Source organism: Camponotus floridanus, unplaced genomic scaffold (genome assembly GCF_003227725.1).
Source record: "Camponotus floridanus strain SB8 unplaced genomic scaffold, Cflo_v7.5 scaffold28, whole genome shotgun sequence".
In the NCBI taxonomy this organism is placed as follows: domain Eukaryota; kingdom Metazoa; phylum Arthropoda; class Insecta; order Hymenoptera; family Formicidae; genus Camponotus; species Camponotus floridanus.
This window is the reverse complement of record NW_020229414.1, coordinates 750,311-772,979: the sequence shown is the minus strand read 5'-3', so window position 1 is coordinate 772,979 and position 22,669 is coordinate 750,311. Positions and strand designations below refer to the sequence as shown.

Here is a 22,669-nt window from a genome sequence, read left to right as displayed (position 1 = left end):
TAAAATATATTTTTCAGCCGGATATCTTTATTCGTTAAAATGGAGACGCCTCAATAATATCGCGGGGGAGATATATCCCCTTTCGTGCACTGCATGAGAGAAGCAAACTCCATCAAAAATTTCATCGGTTTCAATTTTCGCTTGAGAACGCAAAAAGGTAAAAAAAAGGCAACATCTGTCTTCATTCATTCGTTACAATGGAGAAGCAATTGACGTAATGGCTCTTGTATACGCGACGGCGCGACGCGGTAATCAATCTCCCGTTATGTTTTCGCATATCTATTATTTCCGAAAAAGCGGCAGGTTGATTGGCCCGATTGCCGTGTCCTTTATTTTTCCCGTGTGTATTGCGTCGAAAATCGCAACCCGTCGAAAATTCTACCGGCTTCCATCCCTGACCGTAGCGCGGCGCGACGACGGTCGAATGGAAACGCGGAGAGAGAGCGAGAGCGAGAGGGAGCGAGCGAGAGAGCGAGCGAGGGAGCGAGAGGGAGTGAGTGACAGCGGGCGCGGGCGGGCGAGAGGGAAGGGAGGGGGGAGCAGCAGCGGCGGCGGCAGCGGGCAACGGGCAGCAGCAGCAGTCGCCGCGGCTTTTGTCGTGCGTGCGGAGATGCGAGGGAACCGCGCATCGCGGGCAGCGTTCACTGGCGGATCGGAGTAACGCGCGCGCGTTGACCGACGACGAGTCGGCGGCCACGACGTGGGGCACCACCGTCCGTTGCGTATCCTCTGCGCGCGCGATCTCTGTCAGAAGCCGCCGCCGGCCGAGGCGGGATAGAGCCCCGGCTATGACGGGCCTGACTCGGGCGTCGTAGATCTCGACGACTCGGCCGCCACCGTCGTTTGCGCGAGTGCGTGCCGTCCCCAGCCGTCTCCCAGTTATCGGCGGGCCTTTTACGCGACATGGCGGGCTTTCATGACAGGGACAGGGCCCTGTTCCCGATCCGGAGCATCCCCGCGATCGTGGAGATCTTCAAGAATCAGTTGGAGAACAGCGCCGAGCCGGATCTCGCGTTGCTGTCGATCCTCGTCGGCGCGGTCGAGAACTCGCTGACGTGCAACCGCGTCTTCGCCGCGCAGGAGAACACCGTCTACGACGAACCGATGCTGCCGGCCGTGGAGTATCACATCGCCGAGGCGCTCTACGATAAGTTTCACGCGGTGATCAAGGGCGCCGTCGATCTTACCGTCTACGACACCAAGTACGCTACCAGAGAGCTCGTCAAGAAGGTGTCGGACGTGATATGGAACTCGCTTACGAGGAGCTACTACAAGGACCGCGCGCATCTGCAGAGTCTCTACAGTTACTTGACTGCGAACAAGCTGGACTGTTACGGAGTCGCCTTCGCTGTGGTGGCTGGGTGTCAGGTCTTGGGATTCAAGGATGTGCATCTCGCCATGTCGGAGGATCACGCATGGGTTGTGTACGGAGAGGATGGAACGGAGACAGCAGAAGTCACATGGCATGGTACGTTATATATAGAGCCTTGAAAGAGCACAAGGTATTTCTTTTTGTTAGATTCTACATCTCTTCTAATTTTAAATTTAAGAGCATTTAAACGCAGCATTTATAATTTGTACCAGGTAAGGGAAACGAGGATAAACGTGGACAGCCAGTGGAGCCTGGTATAGCATCTCGATCATGGTTATACTTAAACGGTCAAGCAATGGTGTGCAATCGTGCTCTGGAAGTGGCTACTATAGTATCAGCCATCAACCCTAGTCTAAACGCAACTACTGATGCGGTCGAAGTGGGATTGGTCCAGCAAGAACTATTGTGGTTGCTGTATGACTTGGGTCATTTAGCGAAATATCCTATGGCATTGGGTAATCTCGCTGAATTGGAGGAGGCTGCGCCTACACCAGGGAGACCACCACCGATAAATCTTTTTCAGGTTTATTATACTTAGATATTGAGTAAGTAAACTTTTTCTTCACATTCTAAAACGTAATATTTCTACAGGAGGCTGTAAGATCAGCGAGAAAATTTTACGCAAACGCGCATGTCTATCCGTACACTTATCAAGGAGGGTATCTATATCGGCACAAATTATATGTGAATGCATTTGCATCATGGGCTGATGGCGCCGATGTTCTGCGAAAGTAAGTATCTGATTTTCTTCCTAGTTTTTTTGCTTAAATGTTTAAAACACATTAGCCGCAATCAGATGTATACCTTTGAACATGTCAGTGACAGTGAATATATATATTATGTATTGCTTTATTGATATGTGTTTATTACAAATTTAGATATGATTATTCCCGGGACGACGGAGAGATATATAAGGAACTGTTAGAGATCGCCAACGAATTGATACCACATACGGTACGCGTCGATGAGCGCTTGCTGCGGCAACCACGTTGCTTCGCGTACCTGTTGAGATTTTACGACGGTATTTGCCAATGGGAGGAGGGCGCCAACACTCCTGTGCTGCACATAGGTTGGGCTCGGCCGCTGGTAAACACAATTTCAAAGTTCGATGCCAGTATACGCGCACAGGTCGTCATAGAATGCTACGAAACGGAGAGCAAACAAAAGGAAGAGGCGCAAAAGAGGGAGACGAGTCCCGAGGAGACGCTCAACAACAACAACAACAATTACTGCAAGACCAAGGAACGGGGTAACGCGGCGCGAGATCTAATCAAGAGTCTAGAGTCCAAAGTGCCCTCTAATTCGGCATCGACGCATCCTAGTATTCAAGCCCTGACGGCAGCCTGCAGCGAGAAGATACTTAACAGAGATTACCTGCTGCAGGGCGGGGGCGAGCCGTTCGTCGCGCCACCGGACGACACATTGCCACCGGCGCCTTCCACCTCTCAGGAGAAGCTGCACGTCGAGCCCGAAGTAAAGATCGACTCGGAGAACGAGAAGCCGAAGATAACGCTGTACAGTCAAAAGATGAAGGGTCTCAAAGATCTCCTGTTGGCGGAGAAACTCAACACCCACGCGATCTCGTTGCAACTGACGGCGCAGAGTCAGGTACAAATCGGTAAGAAGTCGCGCGGCAGCGATGACGTTGGAGTCAGTCAACGTCCCAAGAGGACGCGCCGTGAATAGTATAAGATCTTCGACCGACGTTTCGGTATAGTGAAATATTGAAAGTGCCAGCACACTTGACGGGGTCGACTCCCCGTCCTCGGCGAGCTCGAACAGATGCGAGACGCAATGGCCGGCCATCCAGCGTGGTTCGCTGTCAAAACAGTCATTAAGGTATACACCGACTCTCCTCGCTCTCGGTGTTCTCCGCCGATGTATCTCTGTGGGACGCGAATCGTCCTCGGACTCCTCCGAAATCTCGACTCTCGAGAGCGTCGTGATGAATTTCGTGCCGTTTGATTTGAACGAAGCCCTCCACGGTGCTCCTCTCGTTTTGCAACGACACCGCGGGTACTTGCGAGGCGAACGTTTACGTTACCGTCGGGGATCTATCGCCGTTAGATATATATATAGCGTGTCAAGTAGAGGCACGGAGAGAAAAATTTGTAGAAAAGTACAAAAAAGTTTTCCCCGCTTTAAGTTAACGGACGAGAGATCGCGAGCTGTCTCGCGATCGTCAACGATTCGAATATTTTGCGTGTAAATATCACTCTTGATTCTTCCACAGTGCGTAGAGCTGTGACTTGCGATGTAAGGGGATGGTAGGGGAAAAGAGGGAAGAAGAAGGTGAGGGAGAAAGATAGAATCGAATATTGTACCTAATCTGTCTCCGCGGGTAAACCAATCTTTTTGGAGCACAGTTATTTATTCTTACGAATTATATTAGTCGACGATGCCGCCGACCAGTTCTCTCGGTGATCGTCACTTTGTCATATTTGTCTGTAATCTCTTGTTGCACTCTTATTTATTGATTCACGTTTTTTTTTTCTATTTGAGCTATTGCACTACTCGATAATTATCATTGACAAGTTGCCGTTAATGTTTTTTACACTTGGTAGTAGTTGAACTTCTGTTAGAATTACGCTTGTACGTTCTAGAAAGGAAAACACATTCCACTCCGTATGTGGTGCAAACTAATTAAGTTCTTACCTTAAGGTATTTTAAGCATAAAATTCTCGCTTATTTTTATAACTATTTATTTTCAGAGTATATAATTGTAAGACTATGTATATTTCTAAGGACCTCTCTATTTTACTGTTTCTCGATAGGGGCGGAATGACAGTGCGTTAGACAGTGCGTCATCTTTGAATCTGAAATCGTCCGAATGCGAGATGACATCGCGAGTTTACTTGGCGTGAAAAAAAAAAGATAGAAGCGTGCGCGATCACAGATCAGTCAGTATCGCAGATTGCGCGTCGTTTCATCAATCTCTCTTCCTTCTTAGTGTAAGAACGCGTACACTTGTCCGACGATGAGAACTGAGACCTGTTTGTGGCGCTCTCATTCGCGTGCTCTAGAGATTCGTTTGTCCCATGGACGTTAATACATGGACTCTGAATGCCCTTTTGCCGTCTAATTGAGTGAAGCCAATATCTAGAAAGAGAGAGAGAGAGCATAGAGGGGCTCGTTTCCTCTCTTTCTTTTTTTTTTGCAATTCATCTGCGCAAAGTTATCTGTGTTTTTCTAAATGTTGGCTCCACTCTTTTGACCATGTATACTACGTCCATGATTTGTCCATCATTCGTTTGTGAATCTGACGTAATTGAAACAATAGAACGGCGACTCGCGTTGCGATCACGTTTTATTAATCGCGAAAAAAAAAAAAAAAAACTGGTAGCCAGTTCTTAGGCTATTATTACGAGTTATATACGACATTTAATTAATACTCTCCCGTTACTCTCTCGGATTTTCGCGGGTGATGGATGTCTTCGTCACCTGTTCACACTACGTAAAAACTCGAGGAGTCTTTGACAATGTTTAAGCGGATTGTTGTAGACTATGTTGTTGACAGGAATGAAAATATAAACGGTCCGAGCTGATCGACGATAACTTAATAATGAAGGGCGCTATCTTACTGTGATGCTGAATATATACTATATACATATATTATATTATATATATATATATAAAACACAACACAAAGTATATATATATGTAATTATATGATTTAATAACCGTAGTTTATATGAAAGAAACGAACGGCGCGGTAAGGGACGGGATTTTGCTTCACGCCGCGCCGCGACTATAAAAAAAAAAATTAATTAAACGACCGTAGTTATGTATGTTAATCAAGGAACATGGAATACGCAGTTGACAGTCCGTTGCCCGACGCGCGCAAACCAAAATTCACGCAAGATTCTTCTGAAGAACGATGTTGTACATCGACGATCGTTTTCGTTAAAGGCATCTTCGCTCCTTTTTTTATTATTAACGCTGTGCTATAGCGTTATAGTCTCTTTTTCTTAATGTATAGCGTCATATATATCGTCTCTCTTGGCGCCTATCGAGTTGCTGAGTTGCACCGACGATGGTTCAATTAACAGTGGGCTTCTTTCCAGGAAAGTTGAATCTACATAGCTCACATTGCTGGAAATTTAATGCATAATTATCTCAAGGGCAATTGCAAGAAACAGTAGTTCTCAACGGGAGACTACTGTCTGGAGGAATTACTTTGTTGACTTTTTGTAGAATACAGTTTTTTACAGTTTTTAAATTATTATAATTGATGCATATATATCACTACTCTGAACTGGCGATTGTCAAAGTTATGATAATATTTGGCAGGAAATTTAGTATTTATTAAACCAACGTTGGTGCAACCAGGTTTGAAATAGAAAAAATCGCGCGATATGACTCTCCGCACAGAGAAAAATATTATTCTACTATCAAGAAAAGCGATTACTCAATTTATTTTTCTTTTTTTACGTAATAGTTTTCTTTAATAAAGAATATATTCTTGATAATAGTCTTAAATTATACTCATCACAAGTGTTAGAAAATCTCATTTATCCTGTACTCAAAAGAAGAAATTATTTTCTCTTCAAGAATATTGTAAAGTTGTATCAAAGAAAAATCAAACTTTTTTAATATAGTAACTAAACCAAATTTTTGTCTTAATTTAATATTTTTGATTAAAATACTGCACTTACTAAAATTCAAAATATATTCAATTAAATTTAATGCTTGTGGTGAATTTAGAATATATTTGCGGATATACAAACTTATGATATGCTTAAAATAAATAATATTTACTTGAATACAGTATATATTTTTCTCTGTGCGGAAATGAACCATGCTTTGTGAAAAAACAAAGAGAATGGATGAGCTTCTCGCAGTTCGACGATACTTTTGCGATAATTTTTCTTTTTTCTCACAAACACACACATACCCGTTGTATTCTTACGTGCGTTAGTATTCTTTCCTCGTCCACGATAACGGAGCGTTAAAGACTACAGGGATTATAATGTGCATAATGGTAGGGATAATAGGTGAGAAGATATGGTGCATCAGAACAGTATTTTTGTATTTAACGGAGGACGCGCCCTCCGAATCGACATATTATCGGTAATGTTTGCGTAGAAAATCAGAATGTAATATTCGCGCTGGAACGTCCCGATGGCAACCGCATGATCGGCGGACTTATCGTGAAGCATTATACTTTTCGTAGACTTTCACCGGAATTTTCGGCCGGATTGCGCGGCCGAATCCAATCGTACGAACCAGGCAAATCTTGCGTGCGAATGAAACGAATGGCGACTTTGAGCAACCGAGAAAATGAGACGATTACGAAACTTGGCAGATAAGATCGTCATGATATTCATGAGCGATCCTCTCTGTCGCGTCTTCTTCTTCGTTCGTAAACGATTGCTCGGAATTGCGAAATACAAGATGTTTCATTCTCCCAGCAAGTTTCAATGACAAGTATTCTTCTGGAAGATTACGTTAGCGAAATTTGCGAAGCATTTTATAATTTTTCGACGATCAATTGATGAGTGATTTTACGAAATTTGAATCTCTGAATTTAATTCTTTTAATATTTAATACAATAATTTTTACAAAAGTAGATTTCTCGTGAAAAATTGTCGAAAAATCGATTTAAATTCGTGAAAAATGTTCACCATATTGAAAGTGAAACATCTTGTAGAATGTGGAAAACTGTACGCGGTAGATTAATCTCCGTCTTTATATCCGTCTTTCTTATATGCTGTGCCCTTTTTACTTCCAACTTGATGCCGTATTACCGTAAATAGAAAGTAGTATCCGCCATATATTATATTTCTCTCTTTCTCTTTTTTTTTTTTTAAGTACGTTCTCTTCTCGAAGTCGCTTCGCTTTTTATCGCGATGAAATCATTGAAATGGCCAATGGGAATTATTTATAACAAGATTCATTTTATATATAAGATTCTATCAGAGCATATTTTGTTAAATTAATTAACATTTATATTTATATTTATTACCATTTATATTTAATTATATATTAGCAATGAGAATTTTTCGTCGTCAAAATTCTGTTAAATGACCTATAATTGTAGATTTGATGATTTAATCATGTTATTACAACCGAATAAGCGTATATAACGTGTAAAGGTATAAAACAAGTTTCCGACAAAATCAAATGAAACTAGTTGCGCAAAGATTATGTATAAAATCTAACATTTTGTATCATAAGAGAATTTCCTCTAAAATATTCTATATATCGTAGCTGCACTCATTTTGTGATTTCTTTACTCGATAAGACTTTTCGTTACATAATCTCAACACTTGTGCGTTTCTGCTCCTCGTAATGTAAGAACCGGTGCTCTTGATTCAATCCATCCGATATCTTTATTTATCCTTGTGTGCCATAATGCCCGCTTGCTGAACGTGCATGATTCATAGCCTGACACGTGCTTAGCTACGCTGTTAGTCTCCTTACGAGCGCTTTATAGGATCGATCAATCTTTTTGTCATGCGCAACTCATTCCGCTTGTAGCTATCGTTTCCTTGACACTGACGCGTATTCATAAGCGAGCCTCTTCTAGTACGAGAAGGAATCTTAAACGCGACTATCGTTTAACTATATGTATAACTACGAGATATATTTAATAAGAACCTCATTGTTCATTGCTTTGGGTGCACGAGATTGGCACTTCAGGCGTACACGACATGACAAGACTTCCGAGTTTAATAGAAATATTCGAAAGACATTTGTAAAGACACTCTAAATTTTTGTAAACGTCTTCTTCTAGAGATGTCTTTCAAATGTTTCTCGGATTAACGTGTTGTTTGGCTTACTCAGACACACGAGTTTAACCGAGGAAACGCAATTGTGGAAATCTCAAAGTTCTCTGTCGGAACATCTCTTCCGCTTTAGCTCGACTCATCGTGTTTCATTAATTTCCATGACAGATGAATGACGCGCGACGTTTTGCCAGTTAAGAAGAGCTCTTGCAACGAATGACCCATTACGTGTTTAGATTCTTTGCGCATTTAACGCGGTTAAGTTTTATTAAAGCACTTCTTTAACGTCTGCAGCATTTTACGCCGATTACGTTCTGCGTCCGTAAAGTGCTTCACGTTTTCGAGGTTTATTCACGCTGATGAACTCATTCAGAATTTCGTAACGAAGATGTACTTCCATGTGGGGATATGTTAATTAGAGTTGTATAGAGAAAAAAAAAATGCTACACTAGAGTATAAAACTAAGTCCAAGTGTTTTAAACATCTACATCTACGAGTAAATTACACTTGCTAGGCATAACTTCTCATGTACTTAAGCGAACAAAACCGAAGAGAAGCCTCGGTGATATAAGCGTTATACACATATGCAGAGCTGTGTAAAATATTACTTCACAGTGTTTCGATTATAAGCAGTCAAATATTCTCTCGCATAATCACTTTTCTCTCAGAAGGCGCAGTAATCGCGATGTCCTTGGACACCAGTATACATAGATCTAGAGATTAGAAGCGAACTAATTATGCATACACATACAGATTTAACGCATAAATAATAGACCGTCAGATACGAACAACATGACGAGACATGACGCTCGCAAGAATGGAGTAATATTTTGCTTGTCTCTGGATAACACCGATAACGATAATTGCGATCGAGATCGATTGTCCGGAACCACGGGCGTCATAAAATAACAGAGAAGAGAAGAACGAAAGAAGGAAGGAACACGCGATTTATTCTTTCGTAATGCGAACAGGAGGATAAATGTATCGCGACACAATGGGATAGCGATAACCAGCCGGATAAATCACCGGATCGCGATATCGCCTGGCAGCGAGCCTAGCTTTTTATCTATAAGGATACCAAACGCATAATCCGATCCGATCCTAAGTCGGCCGGATCCTAGCTATAGATCCGGTAGTATCGAGTATTAAGGACTGTTGTCGATATCGCGATATGGAGACGTCCTCGCGGTCTCGAGCAGAAGGGAGTGTAACCGCAGCTAATTGTTAAACTGACAGTAACAGTGAGACAGACAGATCTTAAGGCATCATGGAAATGTCTTGTTTTTTTTCTGTGGATTACAATAAACTATTTTATTCTAACTGCTGGCAATAGTTCAATTCTCTATCCTTGTTCGATCTATTTCTTATATACACATATATAAGGCGAATGGCTATAACTTCGTCAGCGGACATAATTTCGTCAAGCCTTCTTAAAATTAAATAAATTAAACAATCTCGCGTATATCGACTATATTTCCCGATTTGAAATAATTTGAACATCGGTTTCAAATCGCGAGATTGCTTAATTTATTTAATTTTAAGAAAGCTTGACGAAGTTATAGTCATTTACCTTATATATCATATCATATCATGTGTTATGTAAAGCGCTCTTAAGCGTTTTTATGTCAAAAATATATCCTATGTTTGATCCTTTTCAAAGAATTAGATTGTTATTGAAGTATATTTCTCTTTATTGATTGATTTACGTTTTTTTCATGAATATCGATTTTGTACATTTTGTGTTGGAATCATGCTTTTGTCGCTTATTAAAAAGAAAAAATTCGTGACGGAGACGCAACGAGCGTCTCGCGCTCGTGGACGTGCTTTAGCACGTGCGAAATTCTTACATTAATACTCTAAGTGACTGATATAAAAGGCGTAATAAATTACAGAATTAAAATAATAGCCCTTAGCTTTTCTAATAATATTTGGTCTTTTGGTCGTTTCTGTAAAACTCAAACGTTGATATATTTTTAACGTGCACTGTCCTCTTAAAGATCGATCCAGATGCACAGTAATTAGTTTTGGGAAAGATGATCTAAATAGATAGCTTAGTTGCAACGTATTAATCCTTCGATCAAGAAAATAGTACGATGGTAACTTATATACTTTACAATCGAATAAAACTTAACGAATCTATATAATACAAAATATCAAAGACTATCGAAGGTTGCAAACGATACCATTATTTACGCTGTTTATGTTCATTCGCAATCCCTTACGATTGTCTCCGATCCATTTACTATGACATCTACATATCCGGTTCGTGTTAATACTGCACTTTCAAAAATTATGCTCCGATTCGAGCAATGCGACAAATCGTAGAAATAAATGCAATCGAAATAATTGAATAAAAAAAGAGACAGGCAAACTTTGTTCTCTGTAAATAATTTCTATGATACTAGAAATGAAACAAGAATATAGCTTATTGATGATTCATCGTTTGAAATAATCATTGGACAATAAGACATCCTAAATTTATCTTTATACTGATTATTGATGGTCCATCGTTTGAAAGAACCATTCCGTGAAACGCCGAAGTTGCTGCGCGGCTGCATGATTCTCGTCCTTCAGACGCCGGTTCTCATCTTCCAAAGAGAGTCGTAGATTCTCGGACTCTTGTAAACGTCGATTTTCATCGCGCAATCGACGCACTTCGTCTTCCAATGACAATCGCAGACGCGTCTCTCTCGCCATTCTCAACTCGAGAGTGGATAGATGAGATTGCAAGTCCGAAACAGAATTCCTGCACAAGTGTTAATATTATCATTAATCGCGTTCATCGTGTCATTTTATATCTTTACATTATATTACTTACGTATTTGCATTGCATCCATCAATGAGTCTATCATCGGGCCATTCTTGAGGATGTTGCTTCATCGATCTATTGGAATCTGCATGTTGATTCTTCCAACAATCCACATTCGCATCGTTGTGATTTTTCGTGTCTTTGATCGGCGTCAGATTATTGTGCTGTTTCGAGATCGGATGAAGTGGCTTTGTAACACGAGGTGATAATCTAAAGAAAAATGTTTACATTATAAAACAAATAATCACTACAAGTTATCTATTTTATTTCACCATTTTAATATATATGTATTGTGTAAGATTATTTTTATTAAGTCTCTAATTTTCCATACCTTTCCTCTTTCGACAATTTATTCTCGCTCGGTGCAGGGCTTGAGGCAGTGCTGGCGTTGGAGATTACTGTGGCTGGTCTGGCCATTGTCAAGATCACTTCGGATCCATTGTTACCATTTTCTTGTCCATTCGCAGGCAAGACGCTCAAGGTAGATGAGCTATTGCCGCACAAATTTTCCCTGGATCTACATCTGTTTTGAATCTCCAGCATATTATTGTTTATCTTGTTCGAATTTTGATTCGGGTTCATCACGCTATTTACGAGATTATTATTAACGATTTGGCTATCATCAGCAATGTAATCGGGATTAATCAGTCTCATGAGGTCTTCCTGCAACGTGCTGGATGTCAAATTCGCAGAATTTCTGTGCGAATTTCTCATCCCTGGTTTTGGTCGAGGACTCTGATTTCTGGAGCTGCCACTAGACGGAGTGCGATTGCCGCCGCGATGTTTGTTGGCCCGTCGTAGCCTGGGTGATACGCTGCCAGAGCCGTTCGACAGCTCGTCCTCGCTGGGCAGCGCGGCTACTTCCGGACAATTGACATCTGATATTCTAACTTCCGGTGGCAGACTCGCTGGAAAATCCTTCGATTGTCGGTATTCAACGTTTACCTTATGCACCGGTCGCTCTGATATGCTAGTCTTTAGGCAGGTAACTTTCTCGCCTACTTTGAAATCATGCGACATCTCGTACTTTGTGGACTCTCGGTTATGCTCGTTGTTGCTATCGTTGTGTTTCCTTTCATTGTTACTGTGCTGACACTCCATCTCGTATTTGGCCAACTCTAGATCGTACTTGCTGTTTCTCTTGTCATAAATATCCTCCGAATATTCATAGCCGATTCTCTTTTCGTGACATCCTCGTATATCGTGCTCATACTTGGCTGCTGGTCGCTCAATCATTTTTTCTTCCTGCATCTCGTATTTGGAACTTCTGTCCACTTTTGTAGGTGTCTCGTAATCGTACTTGCCGCCAGATTGTTCGTATTCATTGTACCTGCCAAGATTGTTGTTGCTGCCTGATTTTGGCAGGCTGTAAACAGCATTGTGTGTCAATGGCAGTGAATTCGATACACTTAGCTTCTGATGGCCACCATGATGCTGTGCATCATTCTTATGGAGCTCTCTCTGAGAAGCATATAAATTTTCTTGTTTGATCTCGTATCGTTCCTTTTGCAATTTCACGTAATTCGTCGTCACGTGATCTTGACCACGATGCGCATTATCTAACTGCCGCTGATAATTCTCATGACGCGCATTGTCTTGAATCATTTTCGACGATACATAATTGCTCTCTTTTATATAGTGCTCATGATTATGATCGCGATGCTTTGAGCTATCCGCGAGCTGTTTGGCGCTAGCATAATGAGACTTGTCCTTCTTCTGGCTAGACTTGCTGGGTGTCACCATTTGATAGTTTTGTCGTGCTGGTAACGGAGGCGGCGTACCATCCGTGCGATGATTGCCGTCTTGATCTTGCGGTTCTAGAAGCTCGTACCTAGAAAAATAAATACCTTGTTTCTTCCGATTCATTTTCTAATCTAATCTTCATCTATTATTGATTGAGTTTGATGAAGATATCTCATGCACTTTACACGTTCAACGATCGACAGTTCGAAAAGGAACAATTTGTTGTTAATGTTAGATAAATCGCGAAGGATTAATGTGATCTCTGATTTTTAATCACTCACCAACGATCATCGGCACTACTGTGTCCACTACTGCTGCTAGTCATTGTACCCTCCAACGGAAACCGCGGATCGTTGAACGATCTAGAGCTTGATCCAGTACCGTACCCGGAGCTATTACTCGATCGTGGTGGGCTGAACGATCGATCGTATCGCCGTTGATGCGACATCGCCGTTTGCTGACTCGGCGTATTATCTGCGCTTGTCACGTTCTCATAATCTCCTTCGTAATTATTCGACAGATAATGGCAGTTTTGCAACGTGCAGCCTCTATCGTGTAGAAAATAGAATTACAGAAACTATTTAATATCTTCGGTAATTGAAGTTAAAGAAAAAAATTTCTCGCGGTTCTATTTTAATGCAATTTGATTATTTAAAATTTTAACTAAAAGTTGTGCGAGATTTAAACTTATAGAAAAAATAAAAATACAAGGACATTTACATCGGGTTAGGTTTATTAAATTAATTTCAACCCAAATGTGATTTATAATTAATCTATTAATTAATTAAGGGAATATAATATTCAAGATTCTATACCTTCGCGGATTTCCGTCGTTGGTTGGCGGTATTACAGTGACGGTAACCTGGGCGCTGGTTTTCAGCAGATCAACCATCTGATCGTGACTCAAGGTCGATACGGCCACCTTGCAAATCTCGACCAGCCTGGAGGCTTGTCTTAGACCCGCCTGCCACGACAACCCCATACTTTCGACTTGCGTCACAACACCGTCGGGTTGAACATGGAAGCCCAATTGTCCAAGGCTGTTTCTCTTCAAAGACAATTCCGAGGCCGGTGCACCTTGAGTTACGGCGCGCAGCCGAGCCACAATTTCCATTAACTCGTCCCTCTCGCCGTAATCACCGCGTACGTGTATGGTGATGCATTCGCCTTGATGATGATACAATCTTAAACTGAGACGCGGAGCAAAGCAAAAATGTTAGAGCGCAATCAGTCGTTCGATTTCCAATCGTCCGCAAGTGGTTCTTACGATAAACTGATCTTGAATAACGCAGTAAAGCAAGTAAGTGGCGGTTGCGCGTTTAACAATCGATTTAGATTTCAGAATTTAATTGCGATTGAACGTTGAAGGACTTAATTTTCTATTGACATCAAAAAAGTTAAGTCTCAAAAATAATATATGTGTGTGCGTGCACGCGCATGAAAATATTAATTTGAAGATTAAAAAAACTGAAAGATGATTACCTGTTTGTTTGAGCGTGCCATCCGAGCACGTTCACGCACGGAGTGACAAATACTATCTGCCTGGAATGCTCCTCAATCAGTACGATGGTGTCTATGCTTATACCTAAGTAACAATCTGTGTTCTGATTGCTATCCTCGAGTATGACCTGCCAGCAAATCGCGCCGCGCTGAGATGCGTCGCAGGAAAGTCTCGGTCGTACCGTTGTCTTCTTCTTACTGCTGAAGGAAAGCATCGCTGCTTCGCAAAAAAAAAAAGAAATAATAATATATATCTCAGAAATGCTATTGCAACGATTTTACGATTTAATCTAATTTTAATTAAATTATAATTAATCTAATTAATCATTATTTGTATATATAAAACAATTAGCTTATTGTTTGGAAAATAAATCGCATAAAAATGTTTAATAACATATATAATCGCATAAAAATGTTTAATAACATATATAATTAAAAATGTATAAATATTCTATTATTCTATTATTATAAAAAAAAAACGAATTTTTTAAAAGAATGTGACGTACAAAATTTTTGACCGGTGTCGACAACTGTAGTGCCAGTATAGTTTGTAGCCAGGTCCTTCAGATATTCCTGTCTCGTTCTCGTAGCCATCGTGGCGAATTTTTCAGACCTGAGGAAAGGTATAGATTCAGCTCGATTAATTTTACCGACGTATAAAAACCGAAGAAGACACGACATTCTACCTGTGAGCCGCATTTTCGGCGTTTATGACCTTGGCCAGAATAAAATCCACGAAAGTCTTTCCTTTAGGGAACGTAGCACCCTGCGGAACAGGTGGTCCGAAGATGGGCACTTCTTTGCTCCTGGACACCGCCACGCTGTACTGCGTATTATCGGTGCAAGGATTTATGGCTCGCACAATGATAAATACGTGTTGAAATTGAGAGCGTATCCTTCGTGGACTGAATGGTAATGCACCAGGTTCCTAAAAATACGCAGCAATTACAAGATTATTAAGCTTTTATCATGCAATAGATATAACTTCAATATACTCGTTTGATTCATTTAATCAAGGACGTCATCGATACATCTATAAATTATTTCTTAAATTCTGACGTAAGCAATTCAGAATCTGATTGCAAGGCAAAATTAAATAATGATTCATTCTCAAACATAATTGCGATGTCTCATGCGCTGCTCCCAGTGTGCGAACAGGTTGCAACAATAAATCTAGTCCGTCGTCAAGAGCTGTGCGTCATATTCGCGCTCATTACACGATTGCGTAATAGCGCGACTTTAATTTACGATGTTATGTGGAACTGTACCTGAAATACTATCGTGACTATGTCATTTCCGATGTGCCTCTTCCTCAGCAGCTGTTGCCGGTTATTAGGCGTGAAGGGTAGCATGGTGGACACGTGAAAGGTGACTTCCGTTCCGCGATGCGTCGCCGCTACTGCGTGCGTACCCGTCGAGTCGGTTCTGGTGTCCAGCCCGGCCTTGTAACCCTCGAATCCTCGCAGTCTTATTCTTTGGCCTGTCACATGAAAAACTCGCAATTATCTCAATTGCCCGGCATGCGGCCCAGGAATTGTCGACCGTCTCGTTACGTCTTCGACTTCCTCCAGTGCTTGCATTCGCGACATTAAACGACATAATTTTGCTTTTCGCGGTTTAGTCATGGATAATTACTATGTTAGAGGAATGTTTCTTGGAAACAACGCGATCATATCTTTTCGAGGGAAAATATAAAAGAATATATCATTATTTAAGGATGTTTTGTACTATTTTTAAAATATTGAGAATTTAATGAAAATTGTACAGAATGTCTTTACATATTTTTAATGCATGAAATCTTTTTTCGTGACGATTAATTGAAATATTAAATTTTTGTTTATGTTGGAACATATGATTCACTGAAATGTCAAAACTCTACAACATTGGAATTTGTTAGTCTCTTAAGGATGTTTTGTAATATTTTCAAAATATTGAGAATTTAATGAAAATTGAACAGAATGGCTTTACATATGTTTACAATCTTTCAGTACAATTTTTAAATCGATTCACTAAAGCGTTCACAAGTTATAAGGATTTTAATTTGCATCGAATTAACATGTGTTCTTATGGGAAACGTATAACCACGTCGATTCAAATGACAAAAACACATAGAAATAATATTCAGAATTTGTTTAAAATTTGCAAAAGTTTAGATACAGAGGAAATATTTCGTCAAATAATATTATACAAGTAACTGGTTAAAAAGATAATTAATATTGATTAATGATTAATATTAAATATATTAAGATATTAATCATTTTTGTTTATTAATCATTTTTTAAAGATGACAAAATCATTTTTGTTTATTAAATCTTAATAATGATTAATGATTAATATTAAATATAATTCAATGAAATTAGCCATGTATCTGACACAAGGCGAAATTCTCTGCCAAAAGTGTAATCATTTCGATTAACAAAGTAATCATTTCGATTAACAAAATTCGGAATATTTCAGTAAAAACGTAATAAAAATTAAAAAATACATCTCTGCACTGTAAGATCAAATTGTAATATTCCATGCAATTTCTCATACTCAAAATATACTAAAAGTGGATATTCGTCAATATTAATTTTCAGCTACTTTTTGCTGGAATTGTACATACAAAACATCCTTAAGAAAGAACATGTTATATAAGTCTATCTTCGAGTTGTTTTCTTTATTTTGAAGATTACGCAGGAACGCGTGTTTGCGTTCCACAAATTAAATATCGAGATAACCATCAATTTGACGCCTACGGAAGCGGCGCATAAAGCAACAATACTTGAAAAAAATAGAACACGCGTTTCTCTTTTAGAAAGTAACAACAGTAACCTGTTAATAGGGATAACCAAGGCAATGATTTGCGATGTCCGGCCGCGAAATTACGTGCACGCGTTCGCGGATGATTAACTTTACGAAGTACATTAGATAAAATCATTTCGAAACATTGAATCGGTTAATCAGCGATAAAACGTCTCAAACTATCCGTGAAGCATCAGTGAGAATCACGTATAAGATCATGTATAAATCTTCTCTCTTACTTTTATTCGATGTTTACGAGAGAATAATTTCATCGACTTACGAAGAGAGGTTTCCGGTTCATTAAACTTTGTTAACTCGCTTGTTAATGCGTATATCTTCTATAAAAACATTCTTATTGCTAAGAAATATGTCCTAATAGAAAATAATAAGTGGAAATCACTCTGAATTAAAACAGCAATTTTTTAACATGATTCGAATTAGTAAAAGTAAACAGATGCTCTCGTCAAAAAGCGAAGATAGAGTTTCTGCTAAAATAAAATCATAAATATCCTTCACATTTTACATTTATAAATAATAGATAAAATTCATTACTTCACATATTCTTCATATATCTCTTTAATATATCTTCAATAATTTCTTATTCACCGAGAGCATATGTTTTAAATTTCTAGCGTCAGCAAAAACTCTAGTATTCTTCACTATAATTTTTTGAGACATTACATTGACTTCAAATATTGTATAAAACATGTTGCAAGAAGAATAACGTACCGATAGTGTCTAAGAATTCCAGGAAGGCCGGACCGGCGTGTTGATTGTTATACATCTCTTCCTCGGTCCTTTGGCCGGACCGACAATACAGGACGCCGACTTTGTATCTGCTAGATAATCCCTGCTCGTCCAATCTGGCTAGCGCTTCCTCAGCGGCAGGCGTGCCAAGCCTCAGGCAACCCATCTGCACTTCCGGCGCAACCAACTCCAAGAGCTCCCTCGTAGGCGGTCGGCCTTGTGGCCTGATGCCGAGAGCTTCCTCGGGCACGGAACCGCGCAACGTCAGTAACTCTGATGTGCGCACGATCACGCGATACTGATTGACGTCCTTGCGAATGCTGATGGCCACCGGTCCCAACTGTTCCTCCATTCCGAACCAGTTCTGATGCTCTCGTCCTGCGGCAGAATATTTCCTTCTCTTTACATTGTGCTTAAACAAGTGATCAAAAGCTTTGCAAAATTTTTCACATTAATGTTTGTGAATCTTTTTATTTAATTTCTAAAGATTTATAGTATGAACTCTATGTTTAGATAAAAAATTATCAATTTTAGTTTATTAGCTTTATATTTAAAAAAAATAAAAGTTAGATAATTACATTAATTTTGTGTAATGCATGCAGTATGCAATTATTAACGCGGCGAAAATTCTTGATGCAATGCAACAAAAGATTTATGTATCTTGATTCGCTTACCGAGGAAGTATCGTCGATAATAATGAGCCCCCTCATCAACGCTCTCGATGGGCAGGGGTCGTTTCTGCAACGGACAAGTGTGCTTCCATAGGGTCTCGCCGGGCGACGGTTCCAGGACGGAAACACCATAAGACAACGGCGGTCTGTGAATTCCATTGCCATGGGAGCAACGAGTGAGACCAACCTCGCGTTCTCCCTCGCCGCCGATCTCATTGCGAAAGAAGGGACACGGCTCTAATAGATCATTGCCTGAAACCGCAAACAGTTACAAGTGAGATCCTCCAAAGAGAAAGCGAATCGCTCGATGGATCTTTAGCTTCTATCTTATGACATTTCTTTATCTTTTTCATCGCACCTTTTCCATCACCGGCATCTTCCTCGGGAGTCTCGTCGGGGGTGGAGGCTCTAAGAGCACTGGCGGCGGACGCTCCGGTGGCCGTGTTTCTTCTTCTGGCCAAGAGAATTCCCCGGAGTTTCGCGGCGTAGCCCAGATTCGCCGTCAACGATTGACAGTCGTAGTGGGCGAACGCGCGTCTCCGATGACGCTCCTCTACGTCGGCCGACACCATCGGGCTGGTGCACGTCTCTTCCATCGCCCGCGGTGGTTTACCGCCCCACAATCTGTTCAGCTTCAGTCGTAACTTCGGACTGGATCCGGCGCCGGTCGGACCACAAACCTCGTCGACGTCCAGTGGTTGGTTTCCGTCCTGCTGATGAACGCGACGCAGATAATCGCTGGTGATGATGCCGCGCTGCTCTGGCGGTCGGAAATCCTGCAGTATAGCGAAGAAGTTCTCGCCGGCTGTAATTGACTGCGCCACTACGTCGATGCTCCCTACAATAGGTTAAAATCGAAACTTATGTAATGATTACCGGTCAAAAATATTGTATTAAAAAAAAAATTTTAAAAATGGATGTAAATAAATATATTAAATATATAATAAATATATTAAATATTTTTTTTTCTTTTTATTTTGCTTATGTTTTTAAAACTATTAAAGCCTAAAATAGTAGCAATAAAATATAATTTGATAATATTTATATTTTTTGTGTTTATTAAATAACGACTAATTTCTATAAATAATGCAATACTTCTAACTTATTGTACATTAAAATAGCACAAGCTTTATAAAAAGAAACTATTAAAATGTCATGGTAAATTAAGAGATCAAAATATATCATTATATTTCATATAGATATTTTTTCTTAATTAAAAATTTCAATAAAAAGAAATAAATCGTTCTCGTATAAAGTTACTTTCCATTTGGAATAAATAATGGTGGACATTTTTACGATTTTGTTTTTTGGAAAATATCTAGAAAATTCGACTCGTACCGTGAGATCCATATTCTCTCCTGAGAGGTGTTTCTGGCACCCGGGAAGCAGGATCCGGACTATGCGGAAGCTCCAAACTAGAGTTAGACCTATGAAGGGCCAATCCACGACCCACACGACTCACCGGCCCTCCGCTACCGCCGCCGTTGATTGGCAAACTTGCGATCATCTCTTCATTCTGTTGACATATAAATATAAAAAAGAAAAACATAAATATGATGAAATTTTACAAAATAATATACAATACGAAGTGCTTGTTACACGTAAAATATTACGGAACAATCTTATGTTATTTGCGAATAGTTAGAAACAGGAATCGGATAGATTGTCACGCAGCTTAAGTAGAAATAAACTAAGTGTCTTTAAACAAGCGCAAACTAATTAGACGACGACTAATTAGAATCATTGAGCCTTCCGCAAACGCGCGTCTCTCACTTGACACAGACACACATATCCACACACACACACACGAATCAAAAGTATACCCGAGGGTTCTACATATTCGCGGGATGAGTTCATTCATCCTGCGAAGTGGCTGTCGTGCCGACTTTTTTTTATCCTTCCCTCTTAATTAAATTGACCCTTAATTACGATAGCAAGGCCGACAAGGCAGAAGCAAAGAGTAGAGATGGGATAGATTAAAAATTGCGGAAGAATACCCGTCTTGCTCGTCACTGCCGGTATTACTAGAATGTCCTAGGTTCAAAAACAAAATCGCATTTTCACTCTTCTATCATTAACGTAAGCACAACAAAGTTTCTCTCCGGCGGTTTTTCATTTATAATTTAATCTCTTCTGCACTTTAATCTCAAGTAAATAATTCTCGTTGTTCTCTCTCATGAAAAGAATGATACATGAGATGAAAAAAATTAATTATTTTATTGACAATAAGTTTTCTATTTTTGTTCCAGGGTATCTTTCAATTTTATTTCAATTTTTATATTCATCCCGTTATGAGATTAAATATAGAATTAAATTATTGATATATAAATTTAATATGTGTGTTTATTATATATCCAATTTATTTATTATAAACAATGTTTATTTGAATATTGCATTCCCAATTCGAAAGAAGCTGGACGACTTTTGTACGCCTTGCAATTGAACTTTCAAAAGGGAAGGCCACGATCGTCGCGATCTCCCACCCCTGGATCCGTTTCTGGCTGGTATTCGAACTGGCGCCGTCTGGATCTTTTCCTCTCCCTCCTCCCCCTGGCTCTCTTCCGCGGCAGCGAGCGTTAATTGGTCTCGTTCTAGATCCTCATACAAAACGCGCGACTTGCCGGCGATACGGTACGTACGCACCTACGCAACGCGCAGCGAGAGCATGCATTGTCGGGTGCACCTGCTTGCACGAGGGGGAGGAGGGATCCCGGTCGACGGGGTTCGAATTAGCGGGTCGTGTACCGTTGACCGGTTCGTCCGAACCGCGTCCGGTGAATGGTCAGTCGCATTGTTAACCCTCAGCCGCCCGCGAGTTGCACGCGGAAATCGACATTTGCGTGCGTCGACCGATAGCGTATTATTCTAACGACACGCACCGTATCCGGAACAAGGCGTGCGGCACCAGCGTACGTCCGGCGCCGGATATCAACGGTTCCAGGGTTCGGATCGCATTATTTAACCCCGGGCAAACGTTCGAACAATCAAGCCGACCACATGTTCACTCCTACCTTTCGCAGAGGACATGAATTCACTCTTCTCGAAGTGCTATCTTAATTTTATTTATATTATTTATTTTCGTATCAGTTTTTCACAAATTTCGTTTATAAAGTTTGAAAAATATATTTTTAGTAATATTTATAGTCGGACATTCTCGTTGCAATTATGAATTTCAAGAAGACAAAGTAATTTATTATACACATTTTTTTATTAGAAATATATTATTTTTTAGAAATTATTAATATTATTTATTAAAAATATGTTATTTTTTCTTTTATATACATATATAAAGAGTGTTTCTTAATAAGTGCGAAAAATTTTAGATGATTCTTTATCGGAAATTAAGGGGAGTTTTTTATATAAACATTAAAAAATTCTAACAAAAAATTGAATAAGGGTTGCTAGTTTCCCGTTATAGCATACGGGAAAAAATTAATAAATTAATAAATAACCTTTTCAAATAATAAATATTAATAAATATTAATAAATAACCTTTTTACTAATAAAAACTATCTACTTAATTTCATTTCTTTAACTTGTTCCAAATTTGAGAAAAAAATAAAAACCTAATTTTTATTCCCATTTTTGGAGGAATATGTTTATATGAAAAATCTCCTTTAATTTTCGACAAAGAATCGTCTCCTCAAATTTTTCGCACTTATTAAGAAACACCCTGTATGTACATAGAAATTTTATTTTATTAAAAACAAAAATTTTCCAATAATTTGAACTTTTATTTCGTTCTCACAAATCGTAGATGTCCCCACTTCTCCCTTTCTACTGTCGCAATCGCATAGAAAAAAAAATTACGCGACTCGATTATTACATCTGTTGTCCCAGCAGCTTTGCCTCGAGATGACGTTTCACATAAAACGCGCCGCGTTATTCGGCGATCGACGTGCCGAACTTCGCCCTCGGCTCGGAACGAAGTGACGAGTGACGACGGGTCGCGAAAAACGGGAGCTGCGGGCCCCGAAGGTATTCGGCACGAGATCATCGAGGGCCCCGTTGCATTCCGCGCATTCCTCGCGGTCTCTCGCTCGCGCTCCTCTCGCGTCGTCGTCGTCCTCGTCGTTTCGTATGCACCGGATGCGCGACGTCCGGGAATGCACGCATGCATATCGCAAATATTAATCTTCAGCCTGTTATCGCGACGCCGAATCTCGAACGCCGACACTTGGCGAGATATCGGTAAAAAAACGCTCATCTCGACTTTACATCTTCCTCGCACTGAGAAAAAAATCTGGTTGCATTAATTAGAATTCTGGTAGATTCGACCAGTATGTCTGTTTGAAAATGGACGAACCAGAATTCT

At 40.1% G+C, this 22,669-nt stretch overlaps 2 protein-coding genes across 5 annotated transcripts in view; one reads left to right on the top strand and one right to left on the bottom strand.

The window, feature by feature from the left end:
- Nucleotides 1-571: 571 nt before the first annotated feature.
- LOC105249839 (menin) lies at nt 572-5,755 on the top strand. Its single transcript, XM_011255590.3, has 4 exons — nt 572-1,468; nt 1,585-1,895; nt 1,964-2,103; nt 2,251-5,755. Exons 1-4 carry the CDS (start codon nt 904-906, stop codon nt 3,056-3,058), a joined length of 1,824 nt encoding a protein of 607 aa, XP_011253892.1. The 5' UTR covers nt 572-903; the 3' UTR covers nt 3,059-5,755.
- A 4,029-nt stretch (nt 5,756-9,784) lies between these two features.
- Nucleotides 9,785-22,669, bottom strand: part of LOC105249840 (signal-induced proliferation-associated 1-like protein 2) — a 73,220-nt gene continuing 60,335 nt past the window's right edge. For 2 of the 4 annotated variants that reach the window (XM_011255594.3, XM_025409675.1), the window contains exons 2-14: nt 19,693-19,870; nt 18,713-19,192; nt 18,358-18,606; nt 17,666-18,061; nt 15,421-15,632; nt 14,839-15,080; nt 14,659-14,765; nt 14,135-14,372; nt 13,468-13,842; nt 12,934-13,200; nt 11,241-12,740; nt 10,919-11,119; nt 9,785-10,846 (exon numbers count right to left, since the gene is read on the bottom strand). In XM_011255594.3, the coding sequence (XP_011253896.1) occupies nt 10,594-10,846; nt 10,919-11,119; nt 11,241-12,740; nt 12,934-13,200; nt 13,468-13,842; nt 14,135-14,372; nt 14,659-14,765; nt 14,839-15,080; nt 15,421-15,632; nt 17,666-18,061; nt 18,358-18,606; nt 18,713-19,192; nt 19,693-19,861 (4,689 nt within the window). In that variant the 5' untranslated portion in view covers nt 19,862-19,870 and the 3' untranslated portion in view covers nt 9,785-10,593. The remainder of the gene's footprint in view (nt 10,847-10,918; nt 11,120-11,240; nt 12,741-12,933; nt 13,201-13,467; nt 13,843-14,134; nt 14,373-14,658; nt 14,766-14,838; nt 15,081-15,420; nt 15,633-17,665; nt 18,062-18,357; nt 18,607-18,712; nt 19,193-19,692; nt 19,871-22,669) is intronic. The other 2 variants (XM_025409677.1, XM_025409676.1) reach the window with 2 other exon arrangements.

Coding starts and splice junctions, on each gene's coding strand:
- LOC105249839 (XM_011255590.3), top strand. CDS start 904: ATGGCGGGCTTTCATGACAGGGACAGGGCCCTGTTCCCGATCCGGAGC. Junction 1,896..1,963: donor CACCGATAAATCTTTTTCAG/GTTTATTATACT, acceptor ATATTTCTACAG/GAGGCTGTAAGATCAGCGAG. Junction 2,104..2,250: donor GGCGCCGATGTTCTGCGAAA/GTAAGTATCTGA, acceptor TTACAAATTTAG/ATATGATTATTCCCGGGACG.